Source organism: Opisthorchis viverrini (assembly GCF_000715545.1).
Source record: "Opisthorchis viverrini unplaced genomic scaffold opera_v5_247, whole genome shotgun sequence".
NCBI lineage: Eukaryota > Metazoa > Platyhelminthes > Trematoda > Opisthorchiida > Opisthorchiidae > Opisthorchis > Opisthorchis viverrini.
In genome coordinates this window covers 523,667-551,611 of record NW_008751901.1, presented here as the reverse complement: position 1 = coordinate 551,611, position 27,945 = coordinate 523,667, and the positions used below count along the sequence as shown (strand labels likewise).

The following is a 27,945-nucleotide window of genomic DNA, read 5'->3' as shown; positions in this document are numbered from 1 at the left end:
ATAAAAATATATTCTGTTTTCTTACAACATAATACGATGTGCTGTCGACGTGAAATGTCATCCAAGGTTTATGACTCCTCTGACCTCTACATCCAACCATATTCCGACGATATTTGCGAAAGTACGTTCCCTAAAAAATCGCACAAACCATGGTGGTTTTTCATGGTGTTCCGTCATACCATCACCTGTCCAATATTCAATATACAGAGCATGGAAACTAGCGTTGTCCTCATCTAGACGAGCTGTCCATGGAGATCACCAACAGAAAGAAACGACCCTCGCTTGGTCTATGGATATATAGCATGGGCGTAATGCACTACTCATTTTCTATCTTTTATAAGACGCTCGCTTGTTTCCGGTGGTTGTGCGGGTGTGAAGCACCTGCGTCAACACTGATGTTACTGCCTATGAGGACAGCCGTCTCACATACCTCAACGCCAGGAACAAAAACCCGCACCTCCGCAACAGCCAACCCTTGACATCTCGTGATCTAATACATGGGCTTTTTCGTTCAGGCAAGAGAAGACCAAAAAATATGGAGCGTACGCTCGAATACATCTCATCCGTGGTGAATCAAGCGGGGAGGAGTAGCGGTTTTGAATAGGTTAATACGATATATGGCTCGATCTAGACTTGCAAATAAGAGAACCGTGAAGTAACACCCAACCATTTGTCACAATGAGGAAGTACCCACTAGTTGGATTAACTAGAGCTGTGTTGAGATATCAACTTTAATTAGAATAATGTCTAACCAGAGGATGTGCCGGACTAAATCTGCTCCAAGCTACTGTGAGCAGACCAAACCAGCCTTATTAACAATATTTTTTGAAGAAACAGTTTGTTCACTACAAAAACAAGATGTTAGAAAACCGGTTAAAGAACAAGCCTACTTCTCGAGTGGGATCAGTCGGGCTTACATCGTGGGGAATTGAAAAGTTGTGTGGGCCTAGTACTACGGTGATTAATGAATGCTGGTGCATACTAATGAGAAAGGAAGGGAGTTCTTCCACTCGAGTCACATGGCCTATATGGGTCTGTTCCGAGTGCACCAAGCTCTTCAAATTCCAAGTTGGGTAAAAACTGTTGCGACAGTGAGGCAGGATGAGAATAGAATTTCCAGGTGACGACGCGCGACTAACAACCGATTCAGAACAGTAAAAGGGACTACAGTAGAAGAAAGAAAATTTGTTTTTCAAGTGAAACCCTGGGATATACCGGTCTGTGACTTTGTAATCATATTAGCTCACAGAATTTGGCAAGATAAAGAGAGAGATCACTCTCTTTGTCTGTATTTCAGGCCGAAATCTAGTTATCAACAATGGCAGTGCAGACTTTATACGATCCAACTATTTGTTTGACAATGCATCCTTTGAGACAGTAAGTAAAACTTCCCTTTCCTAACAATGTTTGAGGAAACAATTGGGAATGGAAAGCACAGTCAAAATGTAAACAAAGGGAACTAGTCTGGGCGACGAGGTTCTTGGCAAACCGCAGAACAAATGCAGGTGAGTGTCTGAGGAACACACCAACACGGATGCCACGATTGGTGGCAACCGTTCGTCGATTGGTGTGTGGACAAATCCTGCCGACATGCTGGATGTGTAATTTCATATTATCATGTTGGCTCGTGTACCGAAACTTGGACAACATGGTAACACCCCAGTAATCACATTACTTGGGCAGGGTGCACCCGAGACATTTGTGAAGTCTGCTAATCCTGTCTCGAAAACAGTCTTCCGCGAACAGAAAAAGCAATCATTTTTGGTTGTATGGTGGTAAGGTGCCTATAGACTGAATGATTTCCGCTGTATGGCCATATCATATATACGTGCGTCATATCTTTTGACAACCCAGAGTACCTAGTTTCAGATCTCTATCGGAATATGTAAAGGAACAAATATTATTTTTTGACTCAACAGTGGACAACCGCCGGTTTATCTTCATAGACACCTCTGCCCTGAAATCAGCACTAGTGATAACCCTAACGATGTATGAACATCTAGCTTGGATGCCCTCTGTACGAATCAGGAGCTCGAGAGAACTCGGTGGTCAAAGTGCGAACTTATCAACCGAAAAGTCAGTCAGGTATCTCGACTTCTGCTACCTATGCCTGGGCAATTTGACGGTATCTCAGTTCTGATGCTCCCTTGGAATGACATGGCAGATATGCACCGACAGGGTTACAGCTGACTACTTTGTTAGTTCGTAAAGCTGCCATCGTTGCGCTCAAACCAAACGCCACAGTACAGCTGAAGAACTCGAACATCAACAGATCATCCCATGTTTTGGGACGTGGCGCTGTACCCAGATTCTCACGAGTTTAGAGACGAGATCAGATCAATTCCACTGTGACAAGACCCATTGAAATTCGGTCTACCAATAGGGCGTATTCTCTGGATTGCAAGACTCTCATCCACTGGCGGAAGACGAGATACATATGACAACCTGTGTCTGTTAATATCACTAAACAAATTTGATGAAGCCAAAGATATGGCTGGGACTAATATCAGTGAAGACAAGAGAGATATTTCATGAATAAGCGATAGATACCTCATCATCATCATCATCATCAAAGACAGGAACATCGGTGTTGACAGTGATGCTTCACTGTTTCACTTACAGATAACAACAGATACCTCGTGGCGAAATTCATTTCGCACATCCCATAAATCATGAATAAACGAACCTGCAGATCAAACACTAAACGTTCAAATTGTAAATTCTCACCGAAAGGCACATAATGTAATATCTTGGTCACAGAAGGCTCAACATCCGTTCAGGTTTTTTGCAAACAAGAACCTGGTCCAACTTAATACTTGTGTGATGTTTAACGTGGTTGGTAAAAGCACTAACTGTCTCCTCCTTCTATCACTAGCCAGGAGTATTAGTCAGCTTTGCTTCAAGGCATCCGGTGCTTGTTCCGACAGTCCTGTAAGCATAAAATACCGTCCTATATAAAAATCGACTTAAATGAACTAATATTTTGCTCGTATCTGTAACACAGCTTGTCAGTGATTGATTCTCAGGGATTAGAACACTGCATTTATGACCATAACGCGGTGACCGTGTTGAATGCGTGTCAGTGTTGCAATAGTCAGCCTACTGAACCGATATTGATCGTAAATTGATTCAACAAAATCTCGTTGTGTGATGTCCTGAGTTGAACGGGAGTAGAGAAAGGAACAGAAAGGAACCATATCGGCACTTCACGCACCACACTAGATGGGTTAATTAGCAGACAGGCCTTAGATATGGCTTATGTTATGTTGTAGGAGATTTCGCTTCATTTGAACACCGAATCGAAGAGATAATTGTGCAGCTTACAGTCATTTAAGGTGAAACACCTTTCCGGTTGTGAGTTCCCCGTTGCTGTGCAAGCCTTTTCATCCACATGCTAACTGAACTCGTCGGTTGACAGGGTGGAAAATACATCTATGTGGTCTGAACAGTAGAGCTGAAAATCTGGCATACTTCCACTGCACGGCACTGCAATGGTCATAATTTATATAGATTAAAAAACCTTCAAATTTAGTGCTTCTGTAGCACCTTGTGGCTCATAGTGTTTAGTGTTATACTGATGAGAAGCTTCCCGTATACATCATTCGGATTTCTAATCTGCTTTGTGCGAAACCCTATGGAAAAGTCGTCCATAGGAGGGCAGTAGCGCTGTGTTGTCTAAACCGCTAGTGCTCTGATAGTTAGCCAGAAGTTCCAAAAGTTCCTTTCCCTTACTGGCCACACGTAACCGGCAACTGTACTGAACTAACGCGCATCCTCATTATCACCGCGACCACACTACCATACGGCACCAGAGTCTGTATTCGGGTGCCTAGTGCCCAGATAGGCGCTTGACGTTGTTGCATTGTCTACGTTGTTGCGTTGTCGCAGTTGTTTCTCTCGTCATCAGTGCTACCGGTCCCGGCTTTATTTCGCAACGTCCGTAGACGCATCGATCGCGTTATATGTCCCTCGTCTTCCGCCTAACCAACGGAGTGGGAGAGACTGTCGGATGGCGTTCGGGTTTCTGAAGTTGGCACACAGCTGTCATGTGATCCAGAGAGCACTCACTGTTGTTCGACCGAATTACAACAGACCCTGCAGCGGTGAGCTTGATGTAGTTATCTTTCCTCCTTTTTGGACTCATGAGAATATGGAAGTAAAAGCATGCATCACAGCACACACTGAATACAGTCATGGGCGTTGGGATTCTCCAGTGGTGATTTTTTTAATAAAAGCCAACTGCTGCTGACGCAAAGCACAGAAATAAGGGGGTTCCAGCCGACGATGAGTGACAGAATGGAAATGAGCATGACCACTGGTCGTCAAGGTGGAGGAGTGATACAATCAGGGCATTGTCCGATTTGCTATATTTTTCACACTACTCGGTCGGACGGATAAAATTGCCAAGAGATGTGTTGATCCCTGTAACGTCCAACTGTATAGCTCAATTACCACATCACGTTGCTACTACGGTGTGCATTAACACCTGCTATAAGGCTTATGCTAAGGCCCATGCATCGAAGTTCAGTCTTTCGACCTTTCAACATACGAAGTGGCTTTACAAATACAAACTGCCTACTAGGACAGACCAGAATAACAAGGTTTTACAATTAAATGTTACAAGAAATCCAGGAACAACCATAAATTGACTGCAACTCGGCAGAAGAATCCACAGACTCAGTTCTTTCAAATTTAGCGCCCGTCAAAAAAAATCGGAAGCTTATTTAATGTCGGTGGAAGAAAAAACGGTGTGCGATCAACTGTGGTCTGGGGAAAAACAAACAGTCAGGTAAGTCAACTGCCAAACTCGGCCAAACACTTAGCCCACTCCTGACCAAACTGATATAGACTTTTCTTCCACATGCCTTTCTTGGTACGTTCCAACTAAGCGGTCTGAGTAGGAATGTTCTGCATATGGCGTAACAGCTCTAAAGAGTATACAGACGGTATGATCCAAATTTCACCAGGCACAAAACACCAGTTACAATGCCTCTAACAAAGTTTGGTTGAAGGTTAAACTGAAATAATATGCATTAAGATCACCAATCCTGTCAGGAAGTCAGAGCAACAAAGTTCCCTCAGATTCTAGCGTTTATTTTCGGAGCTGGAAGCGTTTCAACAAGAAGAATATGCCACCTGATGTAAGCTGTTCCTCTAGTGTTGGTTGCTCTTGCAGCTAAATGAAATCCCGACTCCAGAACCTAAATGACGGAAAACAACCAGTTTATTATGAACAAACGAGTGCAAAATTACAGTGGGAGTAGTGGTATTTGAAGCTCGTTTTCTAAGAGAGAAATCCAAACAATGAAGACGCTTTGGGGCAGCCCACCGATCCACCATCCACCGGAGAGCCAAGCTACCAACCGAGCTACCATAGCGCACTCGCTTTTCGTCATGCCTATGGGCCTGAACTTCACAGCTGATCCGCCACACCACTGTCTAACAGATTATCGGCTGATATTTGTCAGTGCCACTAGTGAGTCTTTTGTGTAACCTTCAAATTGGGTCGAACTTTAACATCACCCAGTGTCTTTTCGTTTGTGCTACATTTTGATATCTACGAAATCCCCTTCTACTCCCTAAAAAGCTCACAACTGACCTCGAATCCGGGCTGTGCGATCGGTGTTGCTTGATGGGCTGCCCGAGCCGCCTATCAACAAATGGCATTTTCAAGTCTGGGGATGTGGCAGCCTTTCTTGGGCGATTCTGTCTGGTAGATTCTAGTAATCTTGGAATATCCTGCGATTATTTTCAGGAGTCTGACAATTAACTTCTATTGTTTCACCTGGTGATATCCTTATTCGATATATCAGAGCCCCCAGCATTGTTTTTTGGTGAAACTGTGGAGTTCTGTGGTCTCACAAGCGATGGCTAATCGTAAAATTGGCGAGAGGTTATTACTGCCGAGCCTAAACCCATTGCGCTGTTATCAACGCGCAATTATCCGACCATCTCGGTTTGTATACAGGGTTGATTGATAAGTGACTGGATCGCTATATTTGTTGTCATCGTGATTTCGTCGACCTTCGATTGGCTTCTGCTAACTCCATCTAATCTGACATCGCATAAACTGACTGTCTTCGCCTTCGACATACGCATACACTATGCATATGCGGTCACCGCAGCTAGTCAGCTTACCAGATGGCCGCTTGGTGTCATAGTAACAAACTACTGTTTGTCTGTTGGACCAGGCGATTGCAGTCGGGTTGACTACAAGATGCACTCAAGTGTGACGGCACGCCCGTCGAAACTAACTGAACAGCTCAATAGCCATGGAAAACGGTCAATGGGGGATTGGTAACACATTCCGCATACTCTCAGTTACCGATAAACGAAATTACGTAAAGAGTAAAGAGGAAGCTTGCAGAACCCGCTCCCATATTTCAAAATTTTATGAGGCGTGTGAAAAATTCCGGTGAATTCGCATTATATCAATCTGGAGGTTAGAAAGGCAGTCAGGAGGAACAAGGGCGGTAGAGAACATACATACTAGGAATGAAGACCCTCGGATCGCGATTAGTGTTCGACATGGGTACGACAGGACTGTACACAAAAACTGAGCAGTGACAGCGATCGATCCGAACACAGACTTAACCTCCAGCAAAAATAGACCCGATATTTGTCGGGCTTCATTACGGTCAGAGTAAGGTCATTTCTAACTGATCTGGTGGGGAATCTATCCAGAGATGGAACACAAGGTTTGAATTCATTTGTTTGTGTGATATTCGAAACGGACAGTGAATAACGGAATTCCGGTAAACAAACCGAGCAAAGGCTATCAAAGTAGGGCAGGCCAGATGAGTCACGCAGGCACCGAGCGGGGTAGGCGCAAGCGCTGTTGGCGATACAAAACACACAACGTGCTGTGTTGTAACGTGACCGATGCGTCTGGAAAAACTACAGCAGAAGTAGCTAGAACAGGCTGCACGCTAGCTAGCTCGGGTTTTGCAGTTAGGATATTCCGCGTGAAACAATGACAATTTGGTCACCCGCATACATCCAAACGATAGACCAGTCTTGTTGGGTCAGACGAAGTTTCTTCGGGGAAAACAGAACATAATCGATCAGACACGGAAGACAATCGCAGATTTGACATCAAACTTGCAGTGTTTTGTGTGAAAGCGCCACCGCAGTCAAGGTGGACCAATATGGTCCCGATTTAGGATAGCGCAATGAGAAAACGAAAGGACTACGGACTGTCGTACCACATTGAACAATGTGCGGTCAACCGCATGTTGCCGGTAGAGTGGTGGGATGACATAGGGAGCAGAAGTAAGTGTTGCATAGCTATCTGAGTGAGCAGACACCAAAGCAGGTCGATGGTGCAACAACATTATCCATATGGAATTTCTACAGGGCGATACCACAGTAATAAATGTCCTCGTGGGGTATTTTCTATATTTTTCAACCCATTTTTGGTCGCCAGGATTTTACTTAATACCAGGATCTACCAAGAAAACTGCCATTCTCGACGTCCCTTAATGGTGGTGCAAAGGATAATGTGGATGAGGTGAAGTTTATGTATCAAAGGAAATGTTTCTGGCTCAACTGTTCCCTATACAACTGTCATGACTCAACCCGCCGCCCCAGCTGGGAGGAGCTTCAAGCTGTGACCAGCAACCCATGACAATGAAGTTCATGCAGACGGTTTCCACCCAAACTGGTCAAGTGGGTTAATCGACCGATACATTCAGGACAGCTGCCGGATTGTCGTTCGAGGAATTGAACGAATCAACCACATAGCTCAATAGCGAACGCGTTCGTCTGTTCAGACGTGGTAATACAGTTGCGCACAAAGTGCGCTAAAGTAGTGGTGGTGACCCGATCGCCTCGCACGTCCGACGTCTATAGTTCGATTCCCGGCACCACTAAGGATACGCACTGCTACTGAGCTCTAGGAACATCACCGTCACTGACAACAAAATCAGAAAACGCTGGAGCTTCGCTGCAGTACAACCATGTCAGTTCATTTGAATAAAGCCTTACGTTGGAAAGAAGAAAAATGGGACATGGAAGGGGACCTAGAACTATCCTACAGCAAACATCCGAAGTGTCTACACCTCCAGCACTCAGTCAGACAATCTAGGTAAAAACTAACAGCAGGGATGCTACTGACATAGGCTAATTCCTATATCTTTCGGTGTCCCCCATCAACCAGGATCCCGCCCTACATAGGTATCAACACCACCAGTGCCCAAACTTATCGTAACATCCTTTATTACTTTCTGCCATGTTATGTCCTGTCCACCTCTAGGTTTCCGCCATTCCGAATTAAGCACAAGAAACGCTCTTCTCAGTAGGCTGTAACTCGGCATGCGTAATACATGACCCAGCCACCTTAACTTCCAGTGCTGGATGACTCCTTTGAGTAGAGTAACGTCTGCAACACCAAACACCCACTTTCCGATCACGTCATTGTGAATTCGCTGGTACCAGTCAATTCCAGCCATAGTTCTGAAGCATCTGTGGTCGCAGAATTTAAGACGTCTGATATACTCCTCGCAAAGGTACAACATAGCCCGCAGTATGGTTTAACACACGCGGCCTTTGGCACCTAGTGACGCATCTTTTTGATGCCACAAGTTACACAGATTGGCGAAGACGATTCTGATATTTAAGATTCATGCGCTAACTTCGTCTGTCACACTACCATCAGAGCTGGCGCAACTTCCGAGGTACGTATAGTGTTTCACAAATTTCAGGGTCACTGCCTGAATTATTGGAGTGAGTTCGAAGACTGNACTGTATGTCCCGCAGCATGAATTTGTACTTTGTGAGCACAAAACATACGATATTTGTCAGCCTTTTTAGCTTTCATAACGCAAAACTCGAGTCCAGTACTCCACATCCATGAGGTGAACCACCAGAACAATGGCGCCGGGAAAAAAAGTATTAGCCATAGTTCTGAAGCATCTGTGGTCGCAGAATTTAAGACGTCTGATATACTCCTCGCAAAGGTACAACATAGCCCGCAGTATGGTTTAACACACGCGGCCTTTGGCACCTAGTGACGCATCTTTTTGATGCCACAAGTTACACAGATTGGCGAAGACGATTCTGATATTTAAGATTCATGCGCGACAGCGAAGCAACCGGATCAGCCTTTTTAATTGCTGTCTGCGGTGAATTCGGACAGCATGCTCGTTTCCGCAGCCAATGGATTCTCCTTCCTAGATTTAAACGTCAGCCACACAACCACACACACGAGCTAGAGAAAGTGAATTGACCGAATTAAAAATAAAGCCATTGGCAGAGTGAACAGAGTGAATCACAAATGAGAGAGTAAATCCTTTTCAGGACTAAGGAAGCTCAGAACAACAGCAGGAGATTGTATGACGCTCGACGGCAATTATGGATCTCACCCGGCAAGAACAATGTAGTGTTATTGGTCGGTCTGACATGGTGGTTCCTAACTAGACACCATGTACAACGATTATTATCTTCTCAAATACCTAGACCATAACATGGATTAATGCGAGCACCGGATTTGTTTTGGCTGGCATGTCTCAACCTCAGACAGGATTGCAGCAACGATTAAAGCCATCCTTGCTACGGGACGATATCCTTTGTGTTGCTTGTGTTGAGCAAAAGGACTGTCGCTTGCATTCTGCGTCAGTCGGATTGTCATCCTGACCCACGCGACCACATAACTGTCCCCGTCACATCAATCTTGTCCGAACTTCTAGAGTTCATTGTCGCTAAGCAACTCGTGTTGAAGCTCGAGTGAAAAATTCGCAGTATAGTTGCACGTACATGAGTCTATGATATGTTCACTTTCACCATGTACTTCATCAGTCCACAATCTTGTTTTGAACACAGTTGTGCTCCTACGTACTCATTCTCTGTTCACACTCATGTCTACGGAGTTCATTCGAGGCCGTTTTTTTCTTGAGGCACACTTCTAACTGATTTTTTTCAGACTCGTCTCCTGGACCTATTTTGTGCAGTACCTTAGAAAGTTGTAGACATTCCGAATCTGGTTAAGCGGTGCTAAATTTGGCATATATTGTTGTTAACTTGCGATTCTGGATATTTGCGGGGATTCCGTGAGTTCCCACATCATTTTTATCAAGACGTTTATGGAACACTATTCTTTCTAGACGATTTTCCCAGGTCACATTTTGAAGTACCATACTTCCTCACATCACGTTGAACTACTCGATCAATAAAAACAACAAGTTACTGAAGTGTGTTCAAAGTCTTCCGCCGGATACTGTGCCACAAACTTCTCAAATGACTAATCATGTAAGATATTTACTTGGGCAAGGAAGGGCCACGCAGCTAAAACAGGCATAACTGCCGACTGAGATCCAGTTGTCGCTTACTGACTCCAGAAATCGACTGCCATCCATTACCGGTTAAGTGCACAATTGTGAGAATAATGTTAACACCGTTATACTAAGTTGCACCTGGGCGATGACCATATGAGTATCAACATTGTAAACTGACTCGGAATCTGTGTTCGAAATTTCTTTAACTTTCCTCTCTTTTCCATCGAACTGTTACTGGTCTTCGTCCACCGAACTTAACCCTTTATGAGCGTACTGCCTAAGTTCACCTGGTCGATCCCTACCACCCCTCTAAGGCCTCCACCATGCAACAGGATTTCCATCTGGACCGACTGTCAGTAACACTAAAAGAATCACCAGAGTTGTAAACCGGTATATTCACGATACCGCGGTGGTCAAACAGGCGAGAAGGTGCTTCCTTGCAAACTAAATGAGTTAAAGAACATCAGTGCTGAAACTACAGCAAATCTGCCGTGCCTAAAGAAGTACAATCCCCAGGGTTTCGTTAAAGTATGCACTGAAGCAGAATTTTATGCATCGAATAGGGTTCCGTTCAATTTTGGGCGCAATGAGAAGGTTGCGGGAAAACGACCTTCCTTCCGATATGACCATCGGGATCACGGGAGAATGCTAGTCCAATGATCACCCTCGAAGCGAGTAACTGTCCTACTAGATTTCCAATCGTTCAGAGTCTCCCAAACTCTTGCGACGATTCCTAATTTCAGGTTTGGCTTTGGTTGCTCCGCCTTTGTGTCCGATTGGCATCAACCTCACAATGGGTCTCTAAGAATAAACTCAGATGCATATCCTGTAGTCCAACTACGCGAACAGCTAAAAATTCCCATTTGTGTCCGCACTGACAGACAGATAAAAATGCCATAAAAATTGTCCTGAATGATACATTTCCTAACTATCCTTCTGGTACTTTGAGGCTGGTGGCCTTTCGACGATGAAACCGCTTTTTTATTAGGTTATGTACATTTGGCCGTCTGTAGTCCTCCGGAAATACTTGTGGTAGATCACAGTACAGGGTATGGGGTTACCAAAAAGAGCAGAATCAATAGGACGCGTCCGCGAGAGAGACAATAAACATTTGATTGCGCGCCACAACAGCCCGTTTGGCGGCCTGAAAAATCTGCACCTGATACATAACATGGTTAGAATGACGGCTGAGGTTGGGCTATTGCAATCTCCAAGAAACCGGGAGAATAAAGCTCTGTCACACAGGATTAAGTATGCCATTAGTTTGTAACAGCTCGAGCAAAAACAAGGTCAGCTGAAAATGCACCAAAAATACTAACCTCTGTATTTATCACGTCACTGCCATCTTTAGAGGAAGAAGAGGCTAAACCAGGGAAAGATCAAGGAATTTACATCCAAACGAAGGAGCAACATACCCAACTTCCCGAACGATGCTGAAAGGCGCTTTCTGATGTGTTTCAGAAGGCGCAATTTTGTTGTAGGTTTTTCTGAAACGGTAAAGTGAAGATGGGTATTACAATCAATCAACTGGAACTGTTTCTCTACAGCTCTGATTACCGACATGAAATCACCAGAACCTGTTGGCTGGAGTAAGCAGACTCGCCTAGCAGTGATACTATCACGTTACAAAGAATAGCGGTGATAAAGGAAACTACTCACAAGGTTGCTGAGAACTCTTCGACAGCCCACGACTTGTTTCGCCCTTCTTGGGGCTCATCAGGTAGGCACGGTCTCGGAGTTTTCGTCAACCTCATGTTCTACTTGAACCCAAAGCAAATCAATCTGGTTTTCACGAGAGACTCAGCTGAATCTCTCGTTTATGCTACTCTGCATGAGGCAGCCTGTGTGCAGCACATTCAGCTGTAGAATATCATAAACGAGAGATTCAGCTGAGTCTCTCGTGAAAACCAGATTGATTTGCGAATGAGTGTACTTCTCGAATAGTGATGATAGTTCAGACGCGGTACGTGGTCGCCTCTGACAATAGCTGATTCACCATCACTGTCCTATCAATCCTATCCTGACACCAATAGAGATTCATCATAACCAGGCCCAAAGTTGAACTCCTCATAGCATTTCGACTCGTCATCGGCTGGCCACTTCGTTTTCGTCACCTCCTGTTAGCGATTATGAACCGTGATCGGTAGGGCAACGACACAGCATGACGTAGAACATATTCCAATTGCTCTGTCGGACGAATTAAAGTCACATCCGGTAGAGCTGAGCTACACGGAACTAGGATTGTTCGGTGAACCTCCACGAAATACCTCCACCAGATATGAGCAATAACGAGTAAATATCGTTCCTTTGAAACTTGCATGTCAACTGACCGAAAAAAACATATTTGACAAACATGCCAGTCCATTGCTCAAAACGAGAGTATAAAAGCGTCAGATCAATGAGCTTTACATTAAGCCTATACCAAAGATGTTTTAACCCGGTGAATGCTCATCTTGTCTTGGAAAAACGTGATGCAACCTCATCTAGTGCTTCCAGTTCGTCGTTCCCGAGGCTGGTCGTAGACGAGGATGTCATCCAGTCCTACAGTTCAAACCAACACCGTGTAGCATCAGTTATCATTCTCTCTAGAAAGGTCTGTAGTGACATCGTATATATCGTATCGTGATATTGTCCAGTAAAACCTTATAATTTGCGGACTGCACATTGCTGATTCTTATCCCCGTTAAAAGTTCAAATATACAAGGAACAGCGTCCTCAAGGATTATATGAAGGGTATCATTGACGCAAATTTCAAAAGGGACGGACAGTCGGGCCTACCTTAGTAACAGGAAACGGTGATGATTTTTTCATGAGCATAGTCCCTAGGTCGCAACGAAGTGCTAGTTCGACAACCCATATCCAGACAGTTCCGGGGAATATCTATTTCAATAGAAAAGGAAGTTGGGCTTATGTCTAGAGAGACCATGGACATCAATCACGGGTGGGTTTGAATGCATTCTACAATGTAGCGAAGGGCCATAATTAGGCCAAGAGAACCTCGAGAAGGGCGGAAGATAGCTTATTCCTGGCAACATATATTATGAGGGATGATTGAAACTAGCAGTTTTGACAGTTAGCTAGAAGGCTAATACCCTCGTGGTTTTACAATCATCATGAGCTTCATTTCGAAAAGTGGCGACACTAATCGATTGCTGATGAGCTCCAATAAGAGCAAAACTCGAGTTCAGTGCTTCCAAAGGAGCGGTTGGCTCAGACAATATAAGAGAATAAAAAACACAACCATCAGGCAGGATACAATCCATTTCCGAAAAGACAAAACAGTCACTGGAAGGATCTGCATAGAACCAGCCTTCTAAATGCGTTACTCAGAAACCTTGTGCAGTAGAAACGAACTACACAATAGCGATTCTAGCTCGGCCCAAATTTAACCATTTCTATTCAAATTAGAAAATGTATGATAGGTAGTAGAGGTTACTCAAGTGAGGGTGAAAGCAGGACAGGGTCAACAATCAACCTTGAAGACCCTGGACGGTTCCTCTAGATCACAAAATCCATGAAATAAAATTGTACGTGGGTAACAGAAGGAGACGACTCTGTTGACGACAACCAAACTCCTGGGAAGCCATCTGTTTCTTAATCAAAGTGGTCGCGGTGGTAGACATATGTACATTTCTACGCTCCGTCTGTAGCGCGAAAAGAGGATTGGCGATGTTCGAGCACTTGGTCAGGACTCCTAAGATATATAGATTGTTAGTTACACGAATCATTCAGAATAAGGAAACACTTAGTAGTCTTTTCAGTTTGTGTCATCCAGAACCGCCCTCCAGAAAAACGCCAAACGTCAGCGAAAGCGGCTCATTGGTGTTACCAGGAGACTCAACTGGATCCCAGCTGAATATCGCGTTTGAGTAGCGTGTTCCGTCAAGGAAACCCCAGATGTTCTACGGTGCTACTGAGCTGACCAGGACCAGAAATCCAGTTTATGAAAGCTTTGGGCTGGATGCCACTTTTATGTCCTCATTAGTGAAACAGACTAGCAAAACTGGGACCGGCAGCGAGGATTCGAACCCGGGCAGTCAAAAAGCTCATCTACAATCATATCCGCTCGAAATAGATGAAAGTATATCCCAATGAGTACGTCGATTTTTTCTATCAAACACAGTTTGCCAATGATCAGTGCCAACTGAATTCGACAAATCATAACGGATGCAAATTAATCAAAATGTTTCAGCCCGAAAATGCCATTTTTCAGGCATTTAGATCATTAGTGCAAAAGGAAGTCATTTACATATTGAACGAAGCGAACATCCACGATCTATAATCAAGTAGCATCGTCTTAACTCGGCTACGATCGTCCATACTTTGCAGCCAGTATTTCTATTTTTTGGTTGTCGCACACCGCCACAGGAATTACTAAAACAAAGACAGATTCGACCGTACTTCTGAACAGTCTGACCTGTATTCCGACCATCACGCGGCAGATCTGCAGCCAAGAGAATAAGTTTTTATCCGAATACCGTCCACCCTTAGAAACGTCTCTTCGCTCATGCATCAATTACTTGAACTCTTTCGAGAAATTGCGATCATAGATAACCACTGAGCATTAGGGCAGATGGAGTGAGGCTGTGTTCCCCCGATTTTATTATTATTATTTACCATTAGCAGTACTAGTATTAGTATTAGAGTGGATCATTACTAACAAGTACCATATACGACCCCAGAAATTCCTTTTTGCGGTTTTGCATAAGTGTAAATCTATCGTATATCATAAGTTGAAACCACCGTTGTCAAATTCGATGAATTTTCGTGACTATCCGCACATCATCCCTCCCTCTTTTTGTCTGAAAGGTCCTCAAATTTCAATTCCGAAGAGCGATCCGTTACCGAACAACTGCCTTACTAATCAGCAACACAGAATAGGTCGGTGCCTGAGGAGGAAATGTCAGATCGGATTAGATCACATGGCATTCAGCTTCATCGACTGTCAAACACCTCACTAATTTCGGCCCATAGTTATAAAAATCAGCTGTAAAATGACATTAACATACAAGCAACTCAGTCGAAACGCACACTAATTAACACCAGTGCATGAGACAACATGCATAAGGGAAATACTGAGGCCAGCCATCTAACTCAAATAGTGAGTATCGTCCTGGTAAGCACTCCAGTTGACTTCATCTCCAGTGCTCCAAAACGAAATCCCTCTAAAATACCACCACCTTTAATCCGATTCAATTAAGTTGTAGGTTGAAGACATTCTATGGGAGAGAAGGGGCTTTGTTGCATGCATTGTGTGCATTGCTGTCCATCTAAGTATCCATGTATGGATATCCCTGACATCAGTATCTTACCAGCTGTATTTTGACCACGTCATCAGAGTTGACCTCAGTCAAAAAGCCGGATGCCTATCGGAGTGAAGGTAATCATATTTCTGAGGATAGGGGTGGTGAGTTTGAGGGGAGAAAACACAGTTCAATTGGAGAAGAGGATGACACAAAAAATCGTTGTAGAGACTGTAAGTAGTGCTTTTGGGGACTGTGAGGAAATATGTGGGAGATTGGTGCAATTGCCATACATTGGCTCGCAGAATTAATCTATAACAGCCAACCCTACTGTAGTTCGTGTGCAGGCAATTGCTGGCGCTAGTGTGGATTTTTAGCACTGCAGACAGACATTTTGAAGTATTCTCTGGAATCTAGTGATTAAGTAGTCCCTGATTTGAGAAACGAATACTATCTTGTACAATACTGAGTGGTCACGAAGTGTGTTCATCGCGAGTTCTATCCGATGGTCCGCTACATCTCACCTCCACGTGAAGCAGGTCATCTCAAGTGTCTAGAACGCCAGGTCATTCAGTGAATCCTCCACTCCGAACTGCATTCGTTTCACACGAAATCACCTGATCCAACGAGTGATTTTTATCAATAACGAATGTTTCAAATAAACTGAAATAAACTCAGGTGAGCGCAAATACTATTGCTTTGATTTGAACTCTATTGAGTGCGCGCAATATGTGCACATTTTCGATGGTTTTCTACCTTACTTTGAATACAGAAAGTTGAATGCAGAATTATTTATTCATTTCGCAAGTACGTCAAATTTCCAAAGGGTATACCTGTTGGTCAAAACGTACAAAACCACTTTCATCCTGTTTGTGGTGAAAATCATTTCGAAAATTGAGCGGGATTTTTGAACTGGTTGTCAACAACAACCACGCCACAGCACACCTCCCTAGAGCAGCCACACTAGGTCGGTACCTCCAACATCCTGTTGTCATTCTTCTGAGGCCTCCAAGGTCACATAAGTTCCTTTATAGCGGCCATCTATGCGATCCCCAGCTGTTTGCAGAGTATTCAGCAGACTCGGAGGAGTGTGAAAACTAAAACGACGTAAATCGATTTATCTTTTGAAGTAAACAGGCACCCTCAAATAACAAAATGAACAACAGCTTGGTGCATTGAAACATGCATCGATCAGTGAAAGCACCCTACTTGGTCATACTCAATGAACTCATACTCGGTTGAACGGCTCTCACGTTCTCATGACAATCTAGTTCTGCTATCCTACTTAATAGATTAGCATTCCATATATCCTGATTCCAAGCTGAGGTGCACAAAGTTAGGACTTAGTATTCTAACAGAGTGACACTCATGCCCTGAGGAATTGGCATGAGTAATCAGTAGGAGCAGTTTCACACACATGAAAGATGTTTGTTGAAAACGGTTGGAAATCACAAGATACTGGATAGGGTAAAGATTGTGATGTTTTTGAACAACGGAATGGCGCACACACACCTTTTCTGTTTGGGGAGCACAGCACACCTTCAATCCGAGAGTAAGGTAGTTTTCGACACAGCGCACAGACAAATAAACTTGCTGCGAGGTTCTAACACTGGCACAAGGGTTCGTCCTAAACCTGGCGTAGTGTTCCAAGCTTCTTATGTGGCAGTGCTAATCAAGAAACCAACACTTCGGACCGCTATCTGTAACCCAAAATGCCGCCCTTATAATCGGATGGTATACTTGTACGTCGGTCTTGTATGTAAAAATGTCGAGGCGGACAGTGAGAAAGAGGACACTGAAAAAGAAGTGTGTCACGAACAAAAGACGAACAACTTGCACAGAAGTTGCGGTCTTTCGCACTGGATGAATTATACTCAACCTTACCCATCAGCTAATACTCTATGGTTGGTGAGATAGTCCCAATAATGGTTGGATTGATAGAAAATAAGAATCTATGCTATTTTCGGCTTTCAACGGTATGTCTTCTAGAGCATTCGCCATTCAACGACAAACACTCCAGTCGATTCCGTTGTGTGGAGGAAATCACTGTAATTTGATAACCAAATTTGCAAATTAGGCACCCCATGCTACAGCATGAACACGCTTAGACGAAGCAGTTCAGATGCGCCGACTGCGAACGAGTGGAGCAGTGGTAATGCATTCGCCTCGCACGTCCCATGTCCGAATCTCAAATTCCGGTACGGTCAACGATATGCGCCGCTGATCAGCTTCAATAAGAGCGAAACTAGTGTGCACTGCTCTCGTTCTTCCGTATGGAATCACCTGAATAACCGTTACGGAAGATGAGGACGATTGTTCGGACGAGACTAGCGTGATTGTAAACTAGACACCTGTGGTTCAAAACTCAAAAAGCTCATACGTACCTTAACTGCCGATGAATTTTTGTCAATCTTGTCATACACCACAAAACAGAGAAAGCAAATTATATGGAATATCTTGGCACACTGTTAAAGAACACTACGAAGACGATTTATGAGAGGAACGGCGTCTCTAGTTATGCTACATAAAACCATCAATTCAAACGTTCCTCAGAATACTTCCGCCTTTGTCAGGGCACATCAGTAAATTCCAGAAGTGAAGAAGGTTCAAAAAACATCAGACCTCATCATCATCATCGACAGCATGACATCAGTGTTCAACACCGATGCTTCACTGCTACAGACCTGAGTAGTGTCTGGTAACCAGATGAATTTTCGGTGGCCTACGAGGGGCCAGAATCAAATTAGGTGACGCCCAACTATAATGTCGCAATAAAACTTATTGATCACAGTATCCTCCTACAAGCGAATGGTTTCGGCAACATGCTTTTTTCGCTGCGATCAGTGCAAATGGATCAAACGCCTGGAAATAATTGTGCATTTTCTCCTTTCCCAAATTTCTGATATACTCCCAATGGAAAACGCCACAGCATAGATGCTCTGTGCTGGCTGATGTAGTTGAATAGCTGAAATGGATGACCCCGTTCCCTCTTTTTGGGTCCGTCCAAATGTCTCCGGTCTAAGCAAAGCTAGACTGACATTTTAGCACCTAATACGCGAGACTTATCGTCCGTCCGTATATAGATTATATTTCACCCACAGGTATTCGAGAGAACGACATCTCCAACATATGCGCAAACTATTCGCCCGTCTTATCCAATAATGCTTTATTGTCGATGAACACAAGTGCGAATTAAGTAGTTCATTCAGTAAGGATGTTCACCAAACATTCGGACATCTGAAAGTGGCCAACTCAGACAACCCCGCTAGGCAATGCTATTACTTAACACCGACGCATCCAACAAAGCCATAAGAGCTGCGTTACAGCCACTGGTCACCGTCGAGTTGAGAATATTGATACTTCTTTCCACGCCCTCGTAATGCGCATAAGCCCACTACAGCGCTTTTGGTAGATAGCTCTTGAACGTCTACCTCGTCATCTGGCATTGCAGACACGTTGGAGAGAGGTGCTTGAGAATTGTTACCACGAGCCAATCATCTATTCCGTTCGCTTCATTGATATTCTCGGAGGGACAAGATAATATAATTGCTAAGCTGTAATGCCCTTTCGGTATCTAGCTGCCATTACACCCGAAGGATGCATGAGAGCTGAGGTACTGCCATGTTGTCCAATCCTAGGGGTTGGGTACGAACGACGGAACTTCGAGTTAGTAAGTTCGGTCCTCGATACCAGATGAGACACCTACACTATGTGCAAAATGACCTACTCCGAGCGTATGTAGCCACATGTCAAACATAAAACGATCCGGAAGGTACACCCAGTGCTCAGACTGCTGACACAGAAATAAACAAAATACCACGCAGTATCACTAGTCGTCAAAGTTGATCAATCAGGCTCGAAATTGGAATCGCACATGCCCTCAACGGCAACGATCCAAGATGTAACTTCACATCAAAAGCCTCCTGAGATGGTTGAATAAATAGGTTTTCACCACGTGCACATCAATTAGATTGGTCCATTGCCACAATTGATGTCACCTAGCTCTACAATGGCATTGAACGTGTTTCCGAACGGTCAGGGAGCATCCCACTACCAAACTGTCCATGGGCATTCCTAGAATTATGAATGGTTATTTAGGTTGCCAAGCGTTGATAACCAGAGATCGTTACTCGCACATAGACTCTGCCTTTGGGGGCCTACTGAATACCGTATATACAAGAATGTTCACGTGTGCTTACTGCGTGGCAGTCGGTGAATTATTCGGAGGCTTAGGCCGGTATTAAAAGGCGGTACTCAGCGCACATAGAAGCCCGTCTTTTCGCAGCTGGGGATATTTCTGATGATTCTGCTGTAGACGTCGCTATGAACACTCCCCCGCGGAGTCTGGGTGAGCCAGCAGGACTTAGTCCGAATAGTCTGGTCACAGCAACTATGTTGATCGCATATGTGAGCGAATTCGGAAGTCGAAACGAGTCCAAACACCAATTAACATGTATCTGTGAGGAAGACAGTTAGACAGGCAATCCAGATTCTTTACACGGAACAATATCTTGTCATTGAACACTTCGAGAAAACGCTTGTCACGGACAAAAAACAGCGAAGAGGATGACTGGTGAGCACGGAATTGTGCAATCTATGCATTTCCACAACTGGCCCAGATGCCTGCTCACGTCGGTCGCCATGCCCACAGCACAACTCCGATACAACCACCGTAGGCCTAGCTGATTACCTCTTACAACCGGCGACACGACCAGGCGGTCTGAGAGGCTGTGTAGCTCGCATACTATTTCGATACCATATTTGTTTACTTGCTTCCCATTTTCATCGGTTAGAAGAAAAGACTTTTTCCCCACTAGTGTAAGTCATACACTATTCATCCCTAAAAACCTATTCCGAGCAGTCCTCGCTCTGGAATGATAGCCACACTGTGTTCGTGTCCGAATCCTTCAGAACTTTTTTCTCCCAAATGAAGACGGGATGCCTTAACAAAAGGTACAGAGACCAGTATGCTGTCATTTAGTTTACTCTAAATTTACAATGAGATACCCACTGAGTCATTCAATCACCACATCCAAAGATGGCGTACAAGGAGTGGAGTCGCGCCGGAGACTCAAGCGTCCGTGTTTTAGCTGCTTCACCAAAACTGAGTGTCCTGTACTTTTAACTTTTTGTTCCACTTTGGGATAATCAATTCTACTCCTTCTCCCCGCCTTTTGTGCTGCGCCATTCACATATTGAAGTTCACTGACTTTGACCGTATAGCTTCGTATAATCCTATGCTCGCGAAGATCATCCCGATTGCATAAAAAGGTGAAGCCTCATACATCAATTTCTCTTCGTAACACAGATCATTCAAAGTGTCGCTGCTAATTCCGGCCGTTCAGTCTTGCTATCTGATCTCGATCCTTTAAAATAATTAAAACAACATCCCAGCCCTTAGATCCATTGAGACGTCCGCTGAGATGCCATTATGCACATGAACAAATGGCCTTCGGAAAGCGGACCTGCACAAACATGTTTTCCACTTCCAATATTTCCGCTCGGTCCTGAGAACTCTCTCAACTCTAGACCTGGAAGGAACCAAGCAAATATTGTTGCCTTGGCAGCTGCAGGGCACGGGAAAAGGAGAAACGGCAAGGATCGGTGTTTGGCTGGACGGTTATCGTCATTCAGTTGTAACGCACTTTTGGTGCCTAGCTGCCACGCTGCCAGAAGGAAGCATGATGGCTGAGATACTGCCAGGTTACCCAAGCCTAGACAGAATCAATCGAGATGCTGTGGTTGGGCTTAAACAACAGATGTTCTGGTCAGTAATATCGCGTCTTATGAAGTTAGTTACCTCGAGCTTAACTGTAGTGGGAGTCATAAGTACCAATCTCCTACCTGGGATACCCGGTGGAGTTTAACTTTTCACATACATCCCTCTGTGGTTCTGGACTGTCGTGAACCGGCGACGCCAGATGCAAACTGGCTGATGACCGTTAAGCAAGCCGTGAGTATCATACTGTAAATACCTAGGCAATAGCGTTTGCAATGCTGAACTAACCTTGGGGCGTGGTAAAAATATCCCTGCTGAATCTTTTTGAATGGCTTGTATTCGACTATCCGAAATCCCTACCGAAATCTCTCAACGTGGCTTTGTCCCATCACCGAGTTTTCCAAAAAGACAGGTCTGAACACACAGCACCAAGAAATCCCCCACTCCATACTGTACGGATGGCTGTGACCCCCGTTTATATCCAAAATCAAACATTGTCGACCGTTAGTTTTCTAGAATGCAAGAACTGCGTATACATCTGCATGATTTGTTACAAAACTGCGTATGAGTAAACATCAACGCTTCTCTCCTCATTTGTTTATATGCATTCTTTTGCACATGGTACTCAACTGGTAGTTTCCTATGCGTGTCGGATGACACTTTATTACACCCATTTGCGGATTTTTAACCGTCCGATGTCTGAAGGGACGATACAGCACAAACATAGAGTTGCATTTCCTAACCCTTACGGTATCGACTCTGTGGATCACCGCAAAAAACTGTCACCTTCGAGACGACAAAGAGTGTGTCTAGAGATCATTTGGCATGAGGCTCGGAAATTTCCTCTACAATACACATCGGGGATAAACAGCGAACGGTAGGGAAGGACCCGGTTGTTTATCTGCCTCTACATAAGAAAGCTGCCTACTAGGTGGACATTAACATGAATGTGAAAAGTGTTTATTGTCTCCAATGAAAGCGGCTGACCACAAGGTTCGGGTCACTGCTAAAGTACGTCAAGCCAAACCGAATAAAACTGTCACTGTTGACGGTGTGTGTTAAATATGTCCAAGAACTAGCTACAAATTAAGCTAGACTTCAGTCGATAGTGCATGTGAGGTGCCTTGAAGTACTCATCTCTAATGCTTAGACTATCAATGAAAGTTGGTCTAATCCTCGACATACAAGTTCTCAGAAATGGGGTGGGCTACGTCCTGTTTCATTTTCAATTTGCACATAACAGTGTGGAACGAAAAATAAACTGGTTACAGGCAAGGTTATGTGGAGAAAAAACGCTGTTTTCTGTCACACATTTAAGTGTTGCCACCACCAGTTTTAGAATACAGTGCTTTTTTCACTTCGTGATATTTTTTACTTAAGTCTTGCTGTCACATCAAAATTTTGGAGAGTGATGATAAATCATGTTTTCTGAACTCATGTTTCACGTGAAAATAATCCGCAGTATGCGAATTAGTCCAGGGACGTTCTACGGGTCATATCAACGCGAACTGCCCTTTCTCCTTGGTCTCTGTAGGGCGGTTGATACGGTGTACTTGAAATCACCATGTGGATCATCGGAAGTGACTCGTCATATTTGGAAGAGACCATGGTATGCTGAGGTCCTGACCGGTGGAGTACCTGCCATTGACTGTGATTGGTGGCGAGAACAATTTTGCCCGCTAATGAAAGCCCGTGATCAACGCATCTGGTCCAGTAATCGGTGCCCATTCACAGTTTGAAGTATCGTTCAGTAAACCACGAAGTTAAGCAGTATTAGGGACACTAACAACCCTACTTAATTTTCAGATAGCAAGCCGAATGATGGACTTTTCATCAACATACATGAATGTCTCATTATAACGTTTGTGGTGTTCTTGTTATCTTTATTACGACTTAAACACTAAACCTTCAAGTCTATCGCAATATCGTCCAACTTCATCGCACTTCAGTGCCTCTCGGTTCGCAAAATCGAAGTCAGCGAAGCAGGCAAAGGTTGGGTGTTGAAATCTGTATAGTTGCTCCATTGGTCAGTGCAGCCTTCCTCTGAGTGGAAACATGCCTAGTTTTCATCCGGTATGTGGTTTTCGTCCGCTGACAAAGCGGCTCATGGGGATGATCGAAATTTCGAGTTATATACTATGCGCGTACGCCGCGAATTTGATTAGGGGCGGATCTGTCGTCTAGTGTAAAAGTAGACGGTAAGGTGCTCCAATGCGCTTCGCCATATTAGACAGTTCAGAGAGGATAATTTATATATATCTGCAGTGATAATGGTTTTGTTCGGGATCTCGAGGTTTTCCGACCATTCGAAGAGTTCAGTTATTTCCTTCGTTGAAAGGTCGTGGCTTGTGCCGCACGATGAGATTGTAAGACGCACGCCGACGGGTGCGTTAAGTGATATGTTAGAGGTGCTCTGCCAATAACGGGACTTTCCAGTTAGTGTTGGGAACGGTTAGTAGTTGGTCGCGGTGCACAAGTAATCGTTCTTCTGAGGCTTGTAGTGTCTGTAATCCGTTGTCACATTTACCATTCTTCCTGAACTTGAACCACGCTTTGTAACTGCCGTTCACATTGTATCATGGCGTTTGTTTTAATGTTACGAATGCACAATTTTCCGGTGCGACCTGCTGACTTCTTGCCGAACGAGCTGAACCAGTGGGACCGAATCTCTGTGTTTGTGTCAACTGTTGAACGTCACAATAAATCCCTGTGACATGTTTTAGCCGTGAATAATTTTCCTACCGTGGAATATATCACGCACGCGGAACCATCTGTGGGAAATTCCGATAAAGGGAATATTTCCTCTCACAGCCAGTTACTGCATTTGGATCGGTGTAGTGGACTACTGGATCTACACATTCGTGAGTCCCCGTTTGACTACTCATTCCTTTCCTATTGTGATTTTGTGATTTTGTATTGGTTATTTTGCTTGTTAATTTATCCGAACATTCTGATAAGGTCCTAGCCCGCTACAGGCTCTTCCCAGGAGACAGAATGGCCTCACGTAGTCATCAACAGCTGACATAACTTACATGTTTGTTACTATGTTGCCACAGCAGTGAGAAAAGCCGTCCCCTAAGGCAGCGAAGCATCAGTGTTGAACATTAGTGTTATGTTGTCATTCCTTGCAGATCAGGTGCCCTGGTACCTAAAAAATATCTTCCCAGACTGGGTTGACAAGTGGATGTTTTGCTTCACGCTCCAGTTCTTCTGGCGACGTAAGGTGAATCCAAAACACCAGCGTAGATACTGTATTTCGTTGTTCTGTATTCATATCAGATATAACAAGACAAGCGTCGAATTTGCGCGGATTGAGCCAGATAGAGATTAGTAAATAGGGAGAGCACTGGCGCGAATCCTTTAGGAATCGGTTCCCTGACGTATCGCTGTCATGTATTAGCCATATGGCCTTGTATCTGTACTACTGGGTTCGATTCATTGAATAGCTGGTTACCCCTCGCACTTTGAAGAGATGCTAAATAAAACTAGGATAGTGGACTTATTAAAACACCCCACAAAACCAAGGCATTTGGAATTTGATGTTCGTTAGATGAAATCAGTTGGCCTTGGTTAAATGAAGCAAATTGCCCGCAACAGATATCCAATACCTGATTTAAATTCCTCGTTGCAATCAGACGATCCACACTTGCACTGATGTTGATCGTTGGATGATGGATGGTTGATGTATGTCGTGCGTGCGTGAATAGTTCTTACCATAGGCGATAAACGGACAAAATTACACGAGTTCCATTACCTCAGTTGATATATTTTGTCTCCCAGCTTCTAAGTTCTCAACATTCAGTATCGCACAACACACAGCTTTCAGACCATAGCTTGGAACAAACCAACCACTGAGCGTCCCCTCGGCGGTTAGGCCAGATCCATAAACTAAATACCCGCACAAAGTTTCCTCTTAAAAACCACTGATGCTTATGCTGCAACTTGTGATAATCGACCCAAAGTTTAAGTACCCGATTCACGAAAAACACCTTACACAAGTCATGTATACTTTTCAACATCTCCTCATGTGCTATCGTGCCTCGCCTGCCTCTAAGTTCAGATTATTCCCCTCTGGGATCGCCTACACCTGACATAACCGCTTATAAACTCCAGTTGGGAAAGAAGGTGAAGGAATCATCGTGGTCCATTCAAACATTAAGTGGTCATCCATCACAATTTTTGCAGCAGAGACATTTGCCAAGGGGTAGGGAAGCCACGACAGAACGTGAGATCCCAGGCATAGTAGTACCAAAGCACAGTTCAAAAGATTCGTGGTGGCGTCCAGAAACAAGTCCCTGAAACATGAACATACCTCAAATCCGTGGCAACTGCAGCTATTTGCCAAGGGGTAGGGAAGCCACGACAGAACGTGAGATCCCAGGCATAGTAGTACCAAAGCACAGTTCAAAAGATTCGTGGTGGCGTCCAGAAACAAGTCCCTGAAACATGAACAGACCTCAAATCCGTGGCGAACTGCAGCTGCACATTGCGCCTCGGGATCTCCAATAGAACAAGATTCACATCTGTATCATGCGTGAGTGCGCATGATATAGTACCACACAGTAATGATAATCAGCTAGTCTAGCTTTCTATTGGTTGAAAGACAACTGGAGGCCGTAGCATTTTAATCAAACGAAATCATAGAAATTGAGGAATATTGGATAAGGAAATGGACAGAATCACTTAGAAATTCAGTTAAACCCACCTTTTCCTGACAAGCATTGAAATGTGGCCTGATCGCAAGTCGAAGACAGCGGTATTCTCGGGTTCGTCTCTGTCATGTCATGGTAACCTCCAAACAGGTGCACATTCCAAAATTTTTCAAAATCCGCGCTCTTGTCGGGAGTTCAAATGTGCCTTGGCTGTTGGAACAAATAAAGGCCCATGGAACTGTCAAAGGGAATCATTTAGACTTTCGCTGCAAACTGCAGTGGGTGGTCTCTTTTGAGCTTTATTGATTCCCAGGTAGGCGCGTTCTCCATTGCGCGTGTCACTGTTGTTATAATGTTGCACGGAGCAAACGTCACGATCCATCCGTTAAAGGATCCCATTAGCAGAACAATGCTCTTAGCTGCAAAACCTTCGGGAGTGGAGTGAAACCTTTTTGCACCAGAATGTTACATTTTGTTGCGTATGTCGGCAAACCAAAAACCACCCTAATTTACGCTCATATTTTTGCATTTCACCAAATTTCATTGTTCGCCGAAGCAATCATACCTCTGGCGGAAAAGTTTGGTGGAACCACGTCCCAACATCGCTGAGACGCCGGGATGTCTAAATAGGGCTCAAAGGTTTGGACTGGTGCTCTGAACCCAATTGTCTAATCGCTTTGGTCCATCAGGAACATGTCATAGCCAAGGAAAATTCAATTCCCTTCTGCGGATACTGAGTTCACCGAAATGACTGTGATCCCGGTGAGATGGGCGGTTGCTTCTGAATCGGTTTGTTAAATTACTGCACAGTTGGGGCTCCGAAGGCTCTTCTGATTCGATCTAAATGAGTTCCATACCGCTGGCATCTGTAGGAAATAGTAATTGTTGTGGCTCATCTATAACAAGACTTGGTACTGCGTGATTGGTAGAATCGAACCCGGTGTAATATGAAGATGGCACATACCATTGATTTAAGTAGCAAACAGGCCAAAATCTTGGCCCAGGCATCTGTGAGTTGTGGTTTGGCAAACGGATGTCCAAAATGTGTCCATATTTGTTATATCTGCTGATTCGTCAATCTGCGGTGTCTGCTGCTGACCCGCTCCAGTGCCTAGTGTCGGAGAGAAAAGACTCACAGAAGGGAACACAACAGCTGTATTCCGAACAAGCAAGTGAGTGAGAGAGCAACAGCGAGAGCGAGTGCAAAAGTTACAACGGCCCCACGCTATTTGAAAGGGGACTTTCTGACATTGATATAGGCTGTCTGATAGGCGTTAGTGATCACCCATCAACATCGATCGTGCCTCTATGAAAAGTTCGAATGCTGATCACATTCGGTCGTGCTTCTGTGGCGCAGAGAGCACTCTGTACTGAATTTATCGAATGGTTGACTGGCCTGGATGCTTACCGGCTTTCCAGTTGAGCTTTCGGTGGAGCAGTAGGTTCCGGGCGTTCAGGAGTTGATTTCAGGAATCTGACCTTGCTAATAATATTATATGGAGAAGAGAGACTAGTAAATTATCGGCGAAAAATCGCTGCTTCGGCAAGAGTAAATTGTTGGTAAAAAGCAAAGGCGTAGAGGATATCTGCCATGAGGAACACTATGCCAAATATATCTATCCTTGGTAAATAGGACATGGAGTAGCCCCAACGGTTGCCAGGTTTGTACGGACTACGAGGGTACATAACGCGATTCATTCAGTAAGCTCAAGCTGCATTAGGCTAAGCAGTAGCATGGAGATCGGGGTCGTAGGTATATGGCAAAATTGTAATAGCAGAGGATACTGTAGGTTTGTGGGGCCGAGCCTTCGACACACCCAAAGTTTAGCGAATATACACTCATCTGCAAACTAATTTGGTTCTTTCGATAAGCTCAACTGGAACCCAGCTGAATCTCTCGTTTATGGTGTTCTCAGGCAACTGAATGTGCTGCGCCAGGCTGCCTCATGTTTCAGTCGCTACGATATTTGAAATATCGCGATACATGTATATTTGTAATGTACTACTCATAAGGTTGCTGAAAATCCATCGACAGCCCACGACCGGTTTCGCCCTTCTTG

General features: G+C 44.3%; 2 protein-coding genes across 2 annotated transcripts in view; both read left to right on the top strand.

The window, feature by feature from the left end:
* Positions 1 to 36: 36 nt before the first annotated feature.
* T265_08914 (hypothetical protein) lies at positions 37 to 26,330 on the top strand (the record flags this gene model as incomplete). Its single annotated transcript, XM_009174845.1, has 4 exons — positions 37 to 121; positions 1,298 to 1,377; positions 4,697 to 4,789; positions 26,199 to 26,330. The coding sequence occupies 4 exons, from the start codon at positions 37 to 39 to the stop codon at positions 26,328 to 26,330; spliced, it is 390 nt and encodes a 129-aa protein (XP_009173109.1).
* Positions 26,331 to 26,927: 597 nt separating this feature from the next.
* The window catches only part of T265_08913 (hypothetical protein), a gene marked incomplete at both ends in the record, with an annotated part of 19,215 nt that continues 18,197 nt past the window's right edge, over positions 26,928 to 27,945 (top strand). Inside the window, one exon of the mRNA XM_009174844.1 lies at positions 26,928 to 27,057. Coding sequence (XP_009173108.1) covers positions 26,928 to 27,057 — 130 coding nt within the window. The remainder of the gene's footprint in view (positions 27,058 to 27,945) is intronic.